This window comes from Hemibagrus wyckioides, linkage group LG13 (genome assembly GCF_019097595.1).
Source record: "Hemibagrus wyckioides isolate EC202008001 linkage group LG13, SWU_Hwy_1.0, whole genome shotgun sequence".
NCBI classification, from domain to species: domain Eukaryota; kingdom Metazoa; phylum Chordata; class Actinopteri; order Siluriformes; family Bagridae; genus Hemibagrus; species Hemibagrus wyckioides.
In genome coordinates, this window is record NC_080722.1 from 25467481 (window position 1) to 25483628 (window position 16148).

The 16148-nt window shown below is 38.6% G+C and overlaps 1 protein-coding gene across 2 annotated transcripts in view; it reads left to right on the forward strand.

Annotated features, from left to right (window-relative positions):
* Positions 1 to 16148, forward strand: part of prkg1b (protein kinase cGMP-dependent 1b) — a 160156-nt gene that overhangs the window by 16777 nt on the left and 127231 nt on the right. For both annotated transcript variants that reach the window (XM_058406776.1, XM_058406775.1), the window contains exon 2: positions 4730 to 4896. In XM_058406776.1, coding sequence (XP_058262759.1) covers positions 4730 to 4896 — 167 coding nt within the window. The remainder of the gene's footprint in view (positions 1 to 4729; positions 4897 to 16148) is intronic.

Consider the following 16148-nt stretch of genomic DNA (forward strand, 5'->3'; position numbering starts at 1 on the left):
TTTCTATAATATATATCGTTATCTGTAATTAAAGTTCGACCTTGTTTGTGTCTTGCATTTCAAACCTGCGATGAAGCGCTCTGGCGAGAAGAGTCTCAATTTGTACAAACGTAAACGAATTGAATTCTTTCTTTCTTTCTTTCTTTCTTTCTTTCTTTCTTTCTTTCTTTCTTTCACAGAACAACATTATTTCTACATTTAGCTTGATGCTGGGGTAAAAATACCTCAGGGGTTCAGATAGCCTGCACATGGTGATGCTGATTTATCTCAAATTGATCTGTTTTTCACAAAAAACTTCAGAAAAATCAAAACAACAAACACATTGTAAAAAGTTTTTTTAACCGATTTGTGGGCCAGAACGTTAAAACACTTAAGAAATTAATAATTAATTGATTAATTGATTAATTACTATTTAATAATTGCTATATTATTATTATTATTATTATTATTATTATTATTATTATTATTCAATTTCAATTTTTAATTTTATTCAAAATATTTGACATTTTGTATCTCCCAGGATCCATTGGCTCATTTATTTTCTATATATTTTAATCCAATTTATTTATTTATTTTGGGGCATTGTTTACTACAAAACAGATGTCCCGGGTATTTGACATTGGTGACACTCACGAATCATAATGAATAAAAAAAGACAAAGCCCGCAGTGATGTGTAAGCAAAAAGAAAAGCGTTCTCAGGCGTGGACGTGGAAGTTATTTTGACGGTATATAGACCATTTTTCTGTTTGTGGGAAGGCAGAAAGATAAACACTTCCCTAAATGCTTTATAAGTTTTGTTAGTTTGTTTTTAAACAATGACTGGTCAAAATCCCAGTTTATCTGTCTATATTAGGTCACTTACTATCCAGGACCAAGGATGTTATTTGAAACACTTCCCGTACACACTCACTCGATGCATAGACGATGTGAGTAGCCCTGGATGGACCAGGCTGATTGGTGTATGTGTCTTCACTGGTAGGAGTTTAAAAGAAGAAAAGTGAAGTAAAAGAAAGGCAATACGGAAATTCCAGGGTTAAGAACCATGAGAACCCGCATAGGGTTAAGCGCAGTGTGAAAGCCTTTAATTAGAGGTGAGACACATGCAGGTGCAAGTGGAGGGTAGTTTTATTTGACCACAGGCAGGCAGACGATTACAAAATGAGATGAGGATGAGGTTCCGTTCTGAGCCTGGTCCCTTTCAAGGTTTCTTCCTCAGGGAGTTTTTCCTCACCACCGTCACCTCAGGCTTCCTCATTAGGGATAAATCTTAAAGATAAATACTAACAACTTTAAACTTTATCATTTTCTCTATGTTTCTATAATTCTGTAAAGCTGCTTTGAGGCAATGTGCATTGTTAAAAGTGCTATGCAAATAAATTGAATTGAATCTCACCGTTGTTTAATGCCGGTTTTGTTTAATCGTTCTTTACTCAAAATGATGGATATAAAACCACTGGGTTTTTCCAAAATATTCATTTCATTTGTGCGTGCAATGATGTACCGAAGCTATTTAAAAATTTGGCAGAGTAATCTGTATAGAAAAGTGCAGTAGTGCGGCGAAATGAAGGGATTTAAAGCCTGTGAGAGAGAGAGAGAGAGAGAGAGAGTTGGTGTTTATGTTGTTATCTATGTGATTTCAGCACAAATGTGACGGTGTTGACTAGGATGCTAGCATGCGGGAGTATTAGCTTGAGAACGACTGCGAGCTTGGTTTGAGAGAAAGATGCACTCTTAAAAGGACGGCTTCTGTATAGAACCTAAAATATATGAGGCCCACAGAACTCTGTATAGAATCAATGCAAAAAATTGCAGTGATTTCTTCTTGAATTCTATTATTAATATAAAAGCATTATCCCTTTCCAAGGGTTTTACCTTTGAGAAAAGTTATAGAACCCCAAGGAACCTTTTTTTTTTTTTTAGAAAGAGTGTACCTTTCTGACTCGAGATTATTGAATATTTGTAAGCATGGAATGTATTTTTCCATTTCAAGCACTAAATGTAAGACAAAATAGAGCGCTTTGGACAAAATGCCTTCTTCTGATATCCAGAATAAATGCTGAGTGAATAATTTCCCTTCTGCTTTATCTCTTTTATAGTTCTTGTTATTGGCATCCACAGTCACAGAGCCTGTATGGAAATAGAAGGTTTTCTGAATGCAATCTCTTTGTCAAGTAGAAAAATTGGAGGGTGATGGAAGAAGCTACGTGTTCTGAAAACCTCCATTAACTCCGAGTACAGTGAGTCATTCAGGGCAAATTTCCATTTGGTGATAACATAATTGGGTAGTAAAGATCGAAGCCTGATACTTTGCAGAGCGTCGTTTGCTCCAAATGTCATCTTTATTAAGAGTGGATCTTCATATTAATACCCACTGGGGCTTGGATCTGTGCTGCATTACGCGACAAGTCATTAAAACTTTCAACACACATACGCATGATTTTTCTCCCGCAGGCCTGACAGGTAAAAGTTTAGCACGGGGAATAGAAAATATAAAAAAGAGATGTAGTTGAAACAGGTTCAGAGCTACACTATATTGCCAAAAGTTTTGGGACACCCCTCCAAATCATTGAATTCAGTGAAAGGAACTCTTAATGCTTCAGCTTCAGACCAAGACATTTTGGACAATTTCATGCTCTTTGTGGGAACAGTTTGGGGATGACCCCTTCCTGTTCCAACATGACTGCACACCAGTGACCAAAGCAAGGTCCATAAAGACATGGATGAGTGAGTTTGGTGTGGAGGAACTTGACCTCAACCCCATAGAACACCTTTGGGATGAATTAGAGCGGAGACTGAGAGCCAGACCTTCTCGTCCAACATCAGTGCCTGACCTCACAAATGTGCTTCTAGAGGAATGGTCAAAAATTCCCATAAACACACTCCTAAACCTTGTGGAAAGCCTTCCCAGAAGAGTTGAAGCTGTTCTAGCTGCAAAGGGCGGGACAACTCTATATTACATGCATGTACATGTAAAGGTTGACGTTCCAAAACCTTTGGCAATATAGTGTATGATTCTGATCATTTTATTTTGGTTTTCAATGGACATGAAATTGGAGGCAGGTGACTGTGAGCTTCCAGCACTGAAACATCATTCAGCTCTGTGACTGAATTGTGTGACATTATCACACTTAGCTTTTGTACATTCAGCATGGTTTGAGTGTGTGTTTTATGACACTAATATTATCACTGTACAGTTTTACCATTAATCACTTAAATTTAGTATTAGACAGCAGAACCTCGGTGTACGAATGCTCACCTTAAGAATTGAAATTTTGCAAGAAATTAGCATCAGCATATGAAGCATTTTCGGCATACTAACGAACCGAACTGAACACAGGCTAAGTTGCACGTACGTCCCGGAGCTGTTCAAAACTTGCTAGCATTAGTGGAAAGCCAAGCGAGAAAGTTTACTAGTTTTTTTTCAGTCAGTGAAAGCTGTGTGAAAGACTTCGGCATGCGTTCAAAAGCTAGGTGATTCTTGGGGTGTTTTTTGTTGACAGATTGGTGGAGTGGGCGGTCTGTTCTATTTTTAACCCAAGCATGGTGGCATGACTTCCTGTGAGGAGCCTTAACATGCTTGGCTTGGGTCAGTTCTTTGTAAGCAGTCATTTTTGGGCGGCTGGAACGGATTATCTGCATTTACATTATTTCTTATTGGAAAAATCATTTTAATACAAATTTTCACCTTTAGAACTCATCTCCAGGACAGATTCAATTTCTATGCTGAGGATCCACTGTACTTAGAATGTGGATGCCATGAGGATCAACATTCTCGTTAGATTTTACAGTGTAACTTGAACTGATCATGATTATATCATTAATGTGATGAATTACGACTTCACCTCCAATGAGGCGCCAATTCCTAACGTGGCTCAGTGTTGATTCTCCAGAATCTCTGGATCTGTACAGGAAAATGATGAACTGTTCCTCTGAACGATATTCTCTCCTTTGATGATCGGATTAGTGACCTGTCTGTAGACCTTACGAACTCCACAGCCCAGAAGAGGAGTATCTGAACAGAAGGAGCTTCAAAAACAATAATAACCTATTATTAGAACATATTCTTATTCAGCATGCATGTCAAGCGTAGCTTAAGCGCAGTTCAGATGTATTTGCGAGACCTCTTGGCCTGCACAAGACTGCAAGTTCACCCGAGCAGATGTTTCATTTCCCAGAGCACAAATTGAAGGAAAGTGTTCTGATTTATCTTGAGCAGACGGAGCGTCTCGCTTTTGCATTATCGGCATAATAAAATAATTAAAGTCAACCGGAGCATGGATGGAAAATAGTGGCTTCTAAAAGGGCATCTACGGGCGGTAATGACAAATAAAAATAAAAAAGAAACGTTCCACGCAGCTCCTCAATCAATAAGGATGAAGCTGTGATTTCGTATTTATTTCTGTCTAAACGAGAATCCATCCACTGATGAGTCGCAGCGCTGATTGCTTTCTCAACCTCTTTGTCCATGTGACATTATTTCCGTAAAAGAAATAGCCACTTTCTTCTTCTCCGAGTGTCAGAAAGAGACTCCATGATGTGATGTGAAGCCATCTCATTGTTTATCTGAACGGAGTATTAAATTCCACGCTTACCCGAGACCATATAATCCTCCTGCCTGGAGCCATCACCACAGTGTTGAATTGGTTATACGCTTTTATGTCTTAGTCATTGATTTTCTATTGGATTTTATATACAGCTCCAAATCCATTACGCTCTCTTCATCCACAGGTCCAAGGAGCTGATCAAGGAGGCCATTCTAGACAACGATTTCATGAAGAACCTGGAGCTCTCACAGATCCAGGAGATCGTGGACTGCATGTACCCGGTGGAATATGACAAAGAGAGCTGCATTATTAAAGAAGGTGACGTGGGCTCGCTTGTCTACGTTATGGAAGGTAAGAGACGAGGGGCAAATTAAAACCTAATCGTTAAAAAGTCGATTCTTTGGCGTGGGAACTCTTTGAGCCGTTAAAGCTTTTAATGACTTGAAACGGAATTGATCGCAGTCAAAGGTTAAGGACGTTTATAAGCCAGGTATACTAGGCAAATGCCTCCAAACCTAATCAATAATAATGATAATTAATCAGCGATGCTTGTTAGAAGTGCTATTATCGGCAAAAGCTTGTGTTATTGACATTACTAGCTTTGCACATGACATGAATGAGTGGAGAAAGAATTAGACACACATCAGTTCTCACCTTTCATCCGTTTTTATTACAGGTTAGTCGTGAAGGAAAATGTCACTCGCTTCATGTTAATGGAATACGAATTTCTTCTTCAAACCTCAGAAGCAGGTTTTCAGATGCTTTGGTACTTCACACGAGTCGTGTTCACGCTAAGTGGATTGGGACACGAAAGCAGCAATGTCTTATTAATTAATATTTGAAAATATCTTCAACTTAAATACTAACAAATGACAACATAGTGCTCTTGAATTCTCAAATCTGCACGTTTTGTCCCCTATTTTTATTCTCTATTTTTCCTCCCAATTTGCTAATTCGCAAGCTAGCTAGCAAAACATGCAACAGCAACCAAGCAAAAGAGGATTAAGGCGAACTCATACTTTCTCCAAGATGCTTTGAGGTTTATTTAATATTTATAAAGGAGGGCGTATCTCAATCGGCTCTCTAGCTCCCTAGATGGTGGCCGGGTGGACACTGGGACACTGATGACTCCATTTATAATCAGTCCAAACATAAAAACAGTTTTATATCTGATTTAAGATTTCTGTCATGGTGCTTCAAACAGGATCCTTGGCTAAAATCATTAAACACTATAGAACTATAGAAGTTAAAAACTGTTGACGTTTGAAAGTTACAACATTGATAACTAGGCTGATTATTATATATAATATTTATGTAGCACTTGTAAGAATAGACAAAAAGCATGAATATAAAAAAAATTCTGAAATTAATGATGAATTTAAAATTTATCCCTAATAAACAAGCTAGAGGTGACCATGGAAAAAGTCCCTGAGACGATATGAAGAAGAAACCTGCAGAGGAACCTTTCCTGCAGGCATCCTTATCTAGAAGGACTTCCCTTTTATACAATAGAAGGCTAATTGCCCCCTACTCAGGGACCTAGCAATAGCTGCTTGGTGGTCTTGGGACTTGAACCTACAACCTTCTGATCCGTAGACCAACACCTTAACTACTAATCTACCACATCTCCTCACACCAGCCTCAAAAAGTGCGTCCAGGAAATGTATTCTAGTTTTAAGATGACCATGTGTTAAAGGTTTCTCTGTTTCATGACCAGTTTTTTTTTTATGAATAACCTAAAGAATGCAAAGAAGAGCTACAAGAACTGGAGCCAATTTTATCTGGGATGTTCCACAGCAATCAATATAAAACTAGCATATTGTGTATCTTCATAAAAATCGTTGTTATGCAAGCTGAGGAATAAATTCCTGCCATCATAGTTGTCATATCACCACCTGGTATTAATTCTTCTCCTAAAGCGCCTCCTGAAGTGGTGTCCTGCTAATTTGACCAGCTATAATGAATTACTTCCTTTTTAGATATGGGACATGGACAACATAGTTGTTGTACTTATTGGTATTCAGTGATGTAGTCCGGGGTCAGAGTGGACTGGGAGAAGATACTGGTGCTGATTTCAGAGTGCCTGTCGAGGTCATGAGCCGAGATCGAGTCACTCCTGGCAGCTGATTGCACTTCGGCAAGATAAATTCCCTTATTGCAACTGCGTAGCACTTCCCAGGCTGAGGTGGAGGTATTCTTCTCCAACGAAGGTCATCTTGAAGCGATCTTGATCGACAGGAATTGGCTTTGACTTTGAACTCACCCTCATTGCTCGTTCTTCCGGCTGTGAAGAAGTAACGGCACCTTAAAATGGCATCTGCCCAAATTGTCGTGAACCGTAGGTCCTGCCACAGCGGAGATGACATTCTGCTGCGGCGTCTCGCTGCGTCAGGGTGTGGAGTTGATTTAGATCTGACGGACTCCTTTTTTCTAGCGTTCAACAACAGCCCTGTAGGAGGTGTTCACTTTATTGCACAAGCTCCTAGACTTCCAGCCCTCAATTCCAGGGTTCATTGTTTTGCCATGGACTTACTTTCCTTTGTCACAGACTCAAACTGACAACCTGCTGACTCACAAACGTTTTATTTCCCTTTAGACCCGGACGCCTTTTCCCACTCTTTGGCTTTTTGGCAGCACCGTAGCCACACTTTCGTCCTGCTGTGCTTTTTCAGGCTGCTATACAGATTCTTTCTGGCTTTGACACTCTCAAGCAGTGGGGTCAGAATCTAGCAGCCAGTGCTTGTGGCATTAACAGGGTTTTCAATTGGCACAGCTTGTTCAGATCCCACACTTTTCTCTCCTTGTTGTCTCCTGGATGCTTTGCTAAGACAGGGTTACTTGATATGTCCCAAAGCTATATTTAGGCGCACTCTGAATTAATCCATGCACATTTGACTCATATTTTAATTAATTAGGGAGTCAGGGTGAAACACATCAGTGCTCAGGTCCCGCATTTTTTTTGTGAGGAAATGATTCAAGCTTATATAGAAGACGCCGTAAATGACAGGACAGCAGTGGGAGCCAGATAGATATACCACAGATCTGCCATAACATCCTGTGGGATCTCACGGTCAGGGGCAGAATCACACTTAATGATCTTCGGGTCAATTAGGACTAACCTTTATTAAATATTTAAAGGTTTGAAAGTTCAGAGGTGTTTGTTGGTTAGATTTTGTGCACATTAGGGCTCGAACCCAGTCTCTAAATATCTCTGGAAAACTATCTGAAAATCTTTTGCCACATGTGAAAAAACTTTGCATAGATTTATCCCGCAATTTGTAAATTTTTAGCCTAATATCATCTACCCAAAATCATACCACCGCACCACGGGCTCAACATCACAACACGGCCACTTCATCCAAGAGTGTTCAGTTCCTGCTAAATAAAGACACCATGAGAAGGTTTGTTTACACCAAACTGTTGATATTTGTAATATATTAACAAATTTGAGTCATTACTGTGAGATTCTGACAAATAGTTTTGAGGGAGAAAGTCAAAATTGTGGAATATTTGTGATGTGAGAAATTAGCCTACAACATGGATGGAAGTATTTATGTGATTAATGATGCTTTAAAATGGCAGCCATTTGTTTTGTCTCTACTGAAATCACACACACTTAAAATTGAAAGCCGTGACATTCTACGGTGTCGTTCTGGTCCAGACGATGAACTGCTTCCACCGGCATGGACACTCCGAAACAGAGCATGCGGTCACTTCTATCAACCTATTCACCTCACTTTAAAAATACTTTAGCAAAAAGAGAGGAGCCATGGATGAGAGAAGAGTTTATTGTTTATTTAAGTCAGCAATCAATCTGAGATCAATCCCCTTAATATCTACTATTTCATGATGCTCCTCCCATATTTATTCTAGATTCTTTGCTCAAAAATTTTCCCATTAGGTTTCAGCTTTTTAATTTCCCATTCTTTCTGTTTTTCTCCGTTCCCATTAGCTTCACTTTTAGGCCTCTTGCTTTCCCAGTGTTTTTGCCTCCAATGCTATTGCTGTATAAAAAAACCTCTTAGGGAATTTCCACAGCATTCCCTCCTCACACAACATGATGAACAGATCCTCCCAATAATGCAGGCAAACAGACAGACAGACAGATAGATGGATAGATAGACAGGCAGACAGACAAATAGATAGATAGATAGATAGATAGATAGATAGATAGATAGATAGATAGATAGATAGATAGATAGATAGATAGATAGACAGACAGATAGACAGATAGATAGACAGACAGACAGACAGACAGACAGATAGACAGACAGATAGACAGATAGATAGATACTTTATTGATCCTGGAGGAAATTCAGCAGTAACAACATACAGAAAGGCAAACAAAAATAAATTCATTTAGAAATTTACCCTGAGTGATGTGATGTAAACTCCGTCAGCACCGCTAATGATAAAGCCGAGCTCTGTCTAACCCATGTGAGAGTGTGTAAATAGACAGGCGTGAAAGTCGGCACGCTTCCTTTCGGGAAAACGCACAGCTGCGATGGATTTGCACATAGCGATGCGAGCAGATGATCTGCCAAACTACCACAAACTGTCACCGGATGATGGGGGTTGCTTAGCAACATCATTAAAGCTCATATACAGGCTAGCTGAAATAAAACAGCCCCGGGTCGATCCCTGACGTTTTTAATGATCTTTTAATGATGAGCAGGATCAGGGCGAAGTTTCAAGGTTCAAGTTTATTGTCGAACATATAAAGAGGGATTTAAATATTTATGTACAATAAAATGCAATTCTTGTGATATAGTTTTACATTTCTACACAGGAGCATTAAATAGAGACAAAATATAATTTTATTTATATTAACAATGAACAGGAAAGAAATCTAAAAACTCAGAATTAAAATTTAAAGTGACAGTGTTGAGGAAAAACTCCCTGAGATCATGAAATGTTGTGAGGATGCAGACTCAGAGATGAACCTCATCCTCATCCTCGTGACACCAGAGAGTGAGATTAAATCATTTACTTTCTATTGACTGTATGATGTTTTGTTTAAAAGGGACGTAGTGAGAGATGTTTCAGTGTCACTCGGTTAGTGATTAAAAAAAAAGTACAGTAGAATTTGCAGGAATAAAAAAGTCATAATAACAAGATAAACCTCCAAAATATTTTCTTATACCTGATGGAAATGAGACAAATAACTGTTTAGATTTAAACTAACAGTGAGCCTAATTGCCTGGTCAGGGTTGGTGTAGATTATATCAGAATTAAAACTTATTTATACAATTAATTGACTGATTGATTGATTTTTTAAATATAATCCACCACAGCCCAGGCAATTGCTAATGAATGAATGAAAGGCTTGGTTGGTTGATTGGTTGGTTGATTGATTGATTGATTGATTTATTGATTGGTTGGTTGGTTGTTGATTGGTTGATTGGTTGATTGATTGTTTGATTGATTGTTGATTGGTTGGTTGGTTGATTGATTGATTGGTTGGTTGATTGATTGATTTATTGCTTGATTAATTGATTTTTTCACTGTAATATAATCCACCAGTTAGGAAATCAGTTAGGAAATCTATATCGGCCTGTGTTTTCTTGCTAATTTAATCCATAAGAGTTAATGAGTGCAACATTTGAATAACCAGGAAGAGAAAAATAGCGTCAAATATAATTTTCCACCATTCATTAAATCAGTGGTGGTGGTGCAGGCTTTAATGCATCTGACAGCTTTTCTATTGAAAAATAATGAACAGAAATATTAAAGACGCATCAAAAGCATTATGTCAGTACGATTTCTCCAGCCTGTAGCCTGTAGATCGAGCATCAGCTGAAATCCGAACTTAATGAAGTTTTAAGCACAGTAAAATCTCATTGGGTTACAGCACAGTGACATGCTTTTATTAATCTGATGCTCAGTATTTGCGTGTTGTATTTACTGAAGCAGTGAGAAGAAAGACAGAAACTGATACAGCATGTGAAAGCGGTGCTGTGCGTGAAATGGGTTTTTATGGGAAGGAATTGGATTTGTCTTCTTTTCAGTCTTTTGGAGTTACTAAAAAATGTATTTTCTTGCTTTTTCTTCAGCGAGCCACATTAAAAAAGCATTAGAAAAAGAAAAGTCTTGAAGAGAAATGTCTGGAATAAATGTGGAAAATAACGCACAATGCCACAGGGTGCTGTAAATCTTGTGATTTTTTAAATTTTAGTTTACAATGCTCTACCTCAAACCTGCACGCCGTGACAGAGGTGCTCTTCTCATCAAAATACTATTCAAAATCAGCTACATAACATGCAATTTCATAAACAGCCTTGAATGATCACGAAGGGTGGAAATTCTGAAATTACACAGCCAGTGACATATCTGCTGTCTAAACCCTAGTGCAGAAAGAAGGTGTGTGAAATCTTCAGGATATCTTCAGCTAAAGGGTGAAATAATGACAATATGATAAAAGAATTAAATAAGAAATGGCCCAAAGCAAGACAGGAAATTGTTAGAAAGTGAAATAGATCACTTGAAGGAATTGTTCGCTATTCAAGAGAAGAGAAAGCAATTAAGTATGCTAATTAACAAAGAAAACCCCGCTAGCATACAGAAACTGTTAAAATCCATGTATTTACTTTGGCTGTTTATTCTCCTCTCATAGGGAAGTGGTAGCTTAGTGCTTAAGGTGTTGGACTACTGATCAGAAAGTCATGAGTTTGAATCCCAGGACCTCCAAGCTGCCCCTTCTGGACCCTTGAACAACCCTTAATTGCTCAGTTGTATAAAAATTTATATGACTGTAAGTTGTTTGGAAAGCAATCCATAGTTCCATTTGTTTGTCTAAATGATAAAACTAGTGGCCCTTTGAGTGAATAGTGTGTTTTTAAAGCTGAGTTTCTGCTAATACACTAAATCTGGATAAGGATGTTTAAAAGATAAATATAATCGCTATGGTCATGAGTCCACAAACTTTTTGTCTTATTAGTGTTTTTGAGCATTAAGGCCCTCAGGGGCCCAGCAGTGGTAGCTTGGAGGACCTGGGATTCAAACTCAAAACCTTCTGATCAGTACCCCAACCCCTTAACCACTGAGCTGCCACTTACACCAAACTCCAAAATGTTGGTTACATCAATGTCTTCAGACTTATTTGAGGCTACGAATGAAATCTAAAACTTGGAATTCCCAAACACTGCTATTCATTTGGAAGAAACCATTATCCAGAGCGACTGACATTTTATATAATTTTTTTAAACAATTGAGAGTTTAAAGGCCTTGACCAAGGGCCCAGCAGTGGCAGCTTGAAGGACCTGGGATCCAACACCTTAACCACTAGGCTTCTACATCCCCATGTTCAGATGTTCAGATAGAAATATGTCACAAAATCCACTTGTTTTTCTATTTAGCGGTTGGGGGCAGAGGTTGGGGGTGGTGTAAGAGTTCATGTTCAGAGTTGATGCGCTTCTCAGAAATACCAGATCAGCTGTATCCGTCTTATTCTCTCTAATATTTGAGCTGGATGTTCTATTGACATGATAAAGTCATCCTGAAGCACTTTTCACATGAGATTTAAAGCTTAAAACCTGCTGGAGATTTTTAGCACAAGGTTCACCGTTATGGACACCAAATAATGGGTCTAGTTCTAAGTTCTAAGCAAACCTATTTTACCTACTAGGGACTTTTTTTAAAAAGGTTTAGAAACTTCTCTATTCTATACACCTGAATTTTCTTTGCTGAATCTTTTGTGTTGATCTTTTAAAACAGAAATGAGCACAATATTAGTAAAATTGGTCTAATTGACCAATTATATATTTACAATTTTACTGCCATTATTTTTAAAAATTGTAAAAATTCTCACCAGAACCAACTTCTAAAATAGTTCAGTAAGCTTCAAGTTTCTGTCTAAGATAAAAAATGATGACAAAAAAATGTCCGTGATTGACACAGAACGCAGATTAGTTTCTTCCTAATGTTAATAAAGAAAAAACAACAATGAATAATATATATATATATATATATATATAGGCAAAATTAATTAGAAATGTTTATGGCAGTTAAAAGGTTCTTACCCTTCAGCTGCTTAGTTGTGTGTTAGTTGCTCTGGATAATGGCGCCTGCTAACTGCCATAAATGATGTTTAGATGAACCTCTGAGCAGTAAGTCTGATAAAGCCTTGCAGTGAGCTTGCTAGCGTTAGCACTAGCATTGTTTCTGATATAGCCTTGCAGTGAGCTTGCTAGCTTTAGCACTAACGTTTTTTGAAGGACACTAACTCTGGTCAGATTTTATAGCAGCACAGCTTTTGAAGCCACCAAAAAGAAAAGAATGCTTCATTTGTTCAGATAATTGATACTTCCATCCATCCATCCATCCAATCATTTGTCCATCCAACCGTCTGTCCATCCATTCATCCATAAATACATACATACGTACATACATATGTCCATCCATGTGCCCATCCGTCCGTCCATCCATGTGTCCGTCCGTCCATCCATCCATCCATCCATCCATCCATCCATCCATTCATCCATCCATCCATTATATATAATATAATTTTCACATTTTAATAACTGATGGGCAGATCATGACAATATTAGAGATTTGTCTGTCCTTTATATTAAACTTTCATCCATACATCCATCCATCCATGTGTCCATTCATCTGTCCAACCGTCCATCCATCTGTCCTTCCATCCATCCATGCATGCATCCATCTATCTCTCTATCCATCCATTTTCTCTTGTGTTTATCCTACACAGGCTCCATGGGCTCAGTCCATCACAGGTACAATCTTACACCTGTTCACACACTAAAGACAATTTAGAGAAGCCAATCAGTCTACAGTACAAGTCTTTGGACTGAGGGAGGAAACTGGAAGAACCCTGGAAGAAACCCCTGAGGCACTAAATCCCGAAACCCAGGCTAATGTGCTGACCACTAATCCACTGTGCTTCTCTCTCTTCATTTCAAGCTCCTTATACTGAACCTTTCGAGCTCACGGTGCAGTCACCTCTGCTGGAGCTGCTATGGAATAACTGGTATAAACAGTTTGAAAAAATAAAAAAATAAAATCACACACAACCAGTGTTTTAAGTCAAGGAAAAATTAAGCGTTATAAAAATGGAGTGTCACACTAGCACATTGTCTATATGTGTGTGTGTGTGTGTGTGTGTATGATTGATCATATCTGCTCACCAGGTTGCTACTTTATGGTTTCTCCTTTCGTCTTTGCTAAAGCATTTGAACTTTTATTTCATTCTTTTTCATGTTTTCATATGAGAACCCGAGTGTGTGTGTTTTTAGAGTTAACCGACACCATAAGCACTAAAATCACAGCGTCCACACAAACACTTCAAACGAGAAGCCGTCTGCTCTGCTACGTCTAACGGAATAATTTGTCCAGACTCATTATTTTGACAAGCGTTCCTGTTACGGCTGCCTGTTATGTCCTCTGTGCCTTATCAGCCGTAACAGGTTCCGAATTCATTCCCTGTGTCTCTCCGCCGTTTCTCCCGGTAGCATTTGGACCTGTGATGCTACCGCTGCTAACTAGAAATGAAAGGCAACAGGCTGCAATTACCATGATGCAAATTACATGCCACAAGCATTACCCAGTCGCCACACACTGCTTTTGTTCTACAAAGAACTCGCGTAAAGAATTGCGCATGTGATTACAGACGCTGAACGCTAAGCAATGCTAAACAAGACCAAAAGCGCTAGGGTGTAATCTCTTACTTACTTTAACCACAATTTATCGAGTGTTCGAATGTTATTTTGGCAAAATCCGCTTCACATTTCACACATGTTCACCACTGGATTATTCCGGGATAGTGTTGATTCTCTGTCCATTGAATACAGAGGTTTGTTCCTAAGATGTTTGGGCAATAAAAAGAAAAAAAAATCAGTATCATGTCCAGATTTAGAAGTAAACAAGTAAAAATTTACTTTTTTTTTCACTAAAAACGCATTCAGAAATGCTTAGCATACCATTGTTGATTACCGTTGGCTATGCAGCATCTGCCTCAGTGCTGATAATCTACCTGGCTGAAGGCAGGTGCTCCTTTTCCAGCGAGTCGTTTTTATTCCTTCATTTGTTAACATCTCTGTCTCGGCTTGGCGTGCAACCAGTTGTATACTCGTGCAGCCCACACGGCATGGCTGGCTATTTCATTCCTTGCTTTTACCAAGGGCTTCCTTCAGGGAAATAAGCTCACATTAAAAAAAAAGTATAAAGAAGAAAAAAATAAAGGGTTTTTTGCTGATAAACACCAGGAGCTCGGCACAAGGCCATGGGTTGTTTAGTGTTTCTGCAGAGCTTCAGATATCTGGTTCTAATATTGTCGATCCACCACAAGGGACTTGCAAAATATACACACACGTACACACACACACACTTAAGTCCCTCCAGGATTTTGCAATCTCAGATATTAATGCAAAATCAAGCAAAAGTCAGAGAAGTTTGCGATTTTTCAGGATTACCGCAGATTTTCCACCGATTTAAGCCAACACTTGTGACGTCATCACGTGGAACCAAAGCTTCCCCTCTTCCATTCATCCATTTAGCTATCAGTGGAGTAATTGCATACGTCTCTTCACTAGTAGGAGTTTAAATACAAGTTTTCTATACAGATTTTGTACATTTTTGCCCATAACAATAAAAGAAATCCTCCGTAAGGACTGATGTTCACACAGTACAGGATGTCCCAGAAGTCTCCATTCATAGAGGAAGAGAACACTTTTTTTTACTAGAAGTTTTTTTTTTCCAGATGGATTTTAAAAATGCTTTTGTGGAACATCCTGAAATCCTTTTCAAGGCTGGATGGAGAGGATTGAGGTGGACTTTAACAGAAAACTGGAACTTCTGGCACTGTAGAAATGAAACACCAAAAGCTGGTTAACGTGTCCAAACAGATTTGAGAATTCTACTTCTGCTTCTACTTTGACTGTCTTCAAAAGGCATTCATCCATCCATGTGTCTGTCTGTCCGTCCGTCCGTCCATCCATACAACCCTGGATCCAATCCATGGATGTATTTGAAAAAACACATAACCAGTGTTTTAAGTCAAGGCAAAGAGAAGCGTTATGAAAATGGACAGAAAAAGAACAGCAACTGCTGCGGATATTAAAGACAGCTGTTTATGACCCGACTTCAACGGGCTGAAGACTGCGCTGTATTTTAGTCTGATTTCTCATTCATTATTCATTCATACTTCATACTATAAATTTAAAGACTAAAACACCTCAGATGTTCATACTGAAGATTCTTTCATCACACTCAGGAGTACTGTTTGACTTTATCATATTTGTACAGGAAGTGTAATGGCTAATAATCATATAATCTGCTGTCTCCCAGATGAGGATGGATTTCTACTTCCTGTCAAGGTTTTTTCCTCAGATCATTTTTTTCTCACTTCTGTGATCGCTAGCTTGCTCAGTAGTGATCTAAAGCTAACGTTTATACACTACACAAGAACGTTAAGCATAAAATATTATCCATATGGACAAACCAGTGTATTACATCATTTCCCTGACATATTGGTGAAACAGCAGAGCAGTAATGAAGTGCTGCTGTAGTAAGAAACTGTGCAGGATGTGGGGTGTGTGTATATGTATGTGTTGCAGTGGGTGGTGAATGATAGTGGGGGGGTTGACCCC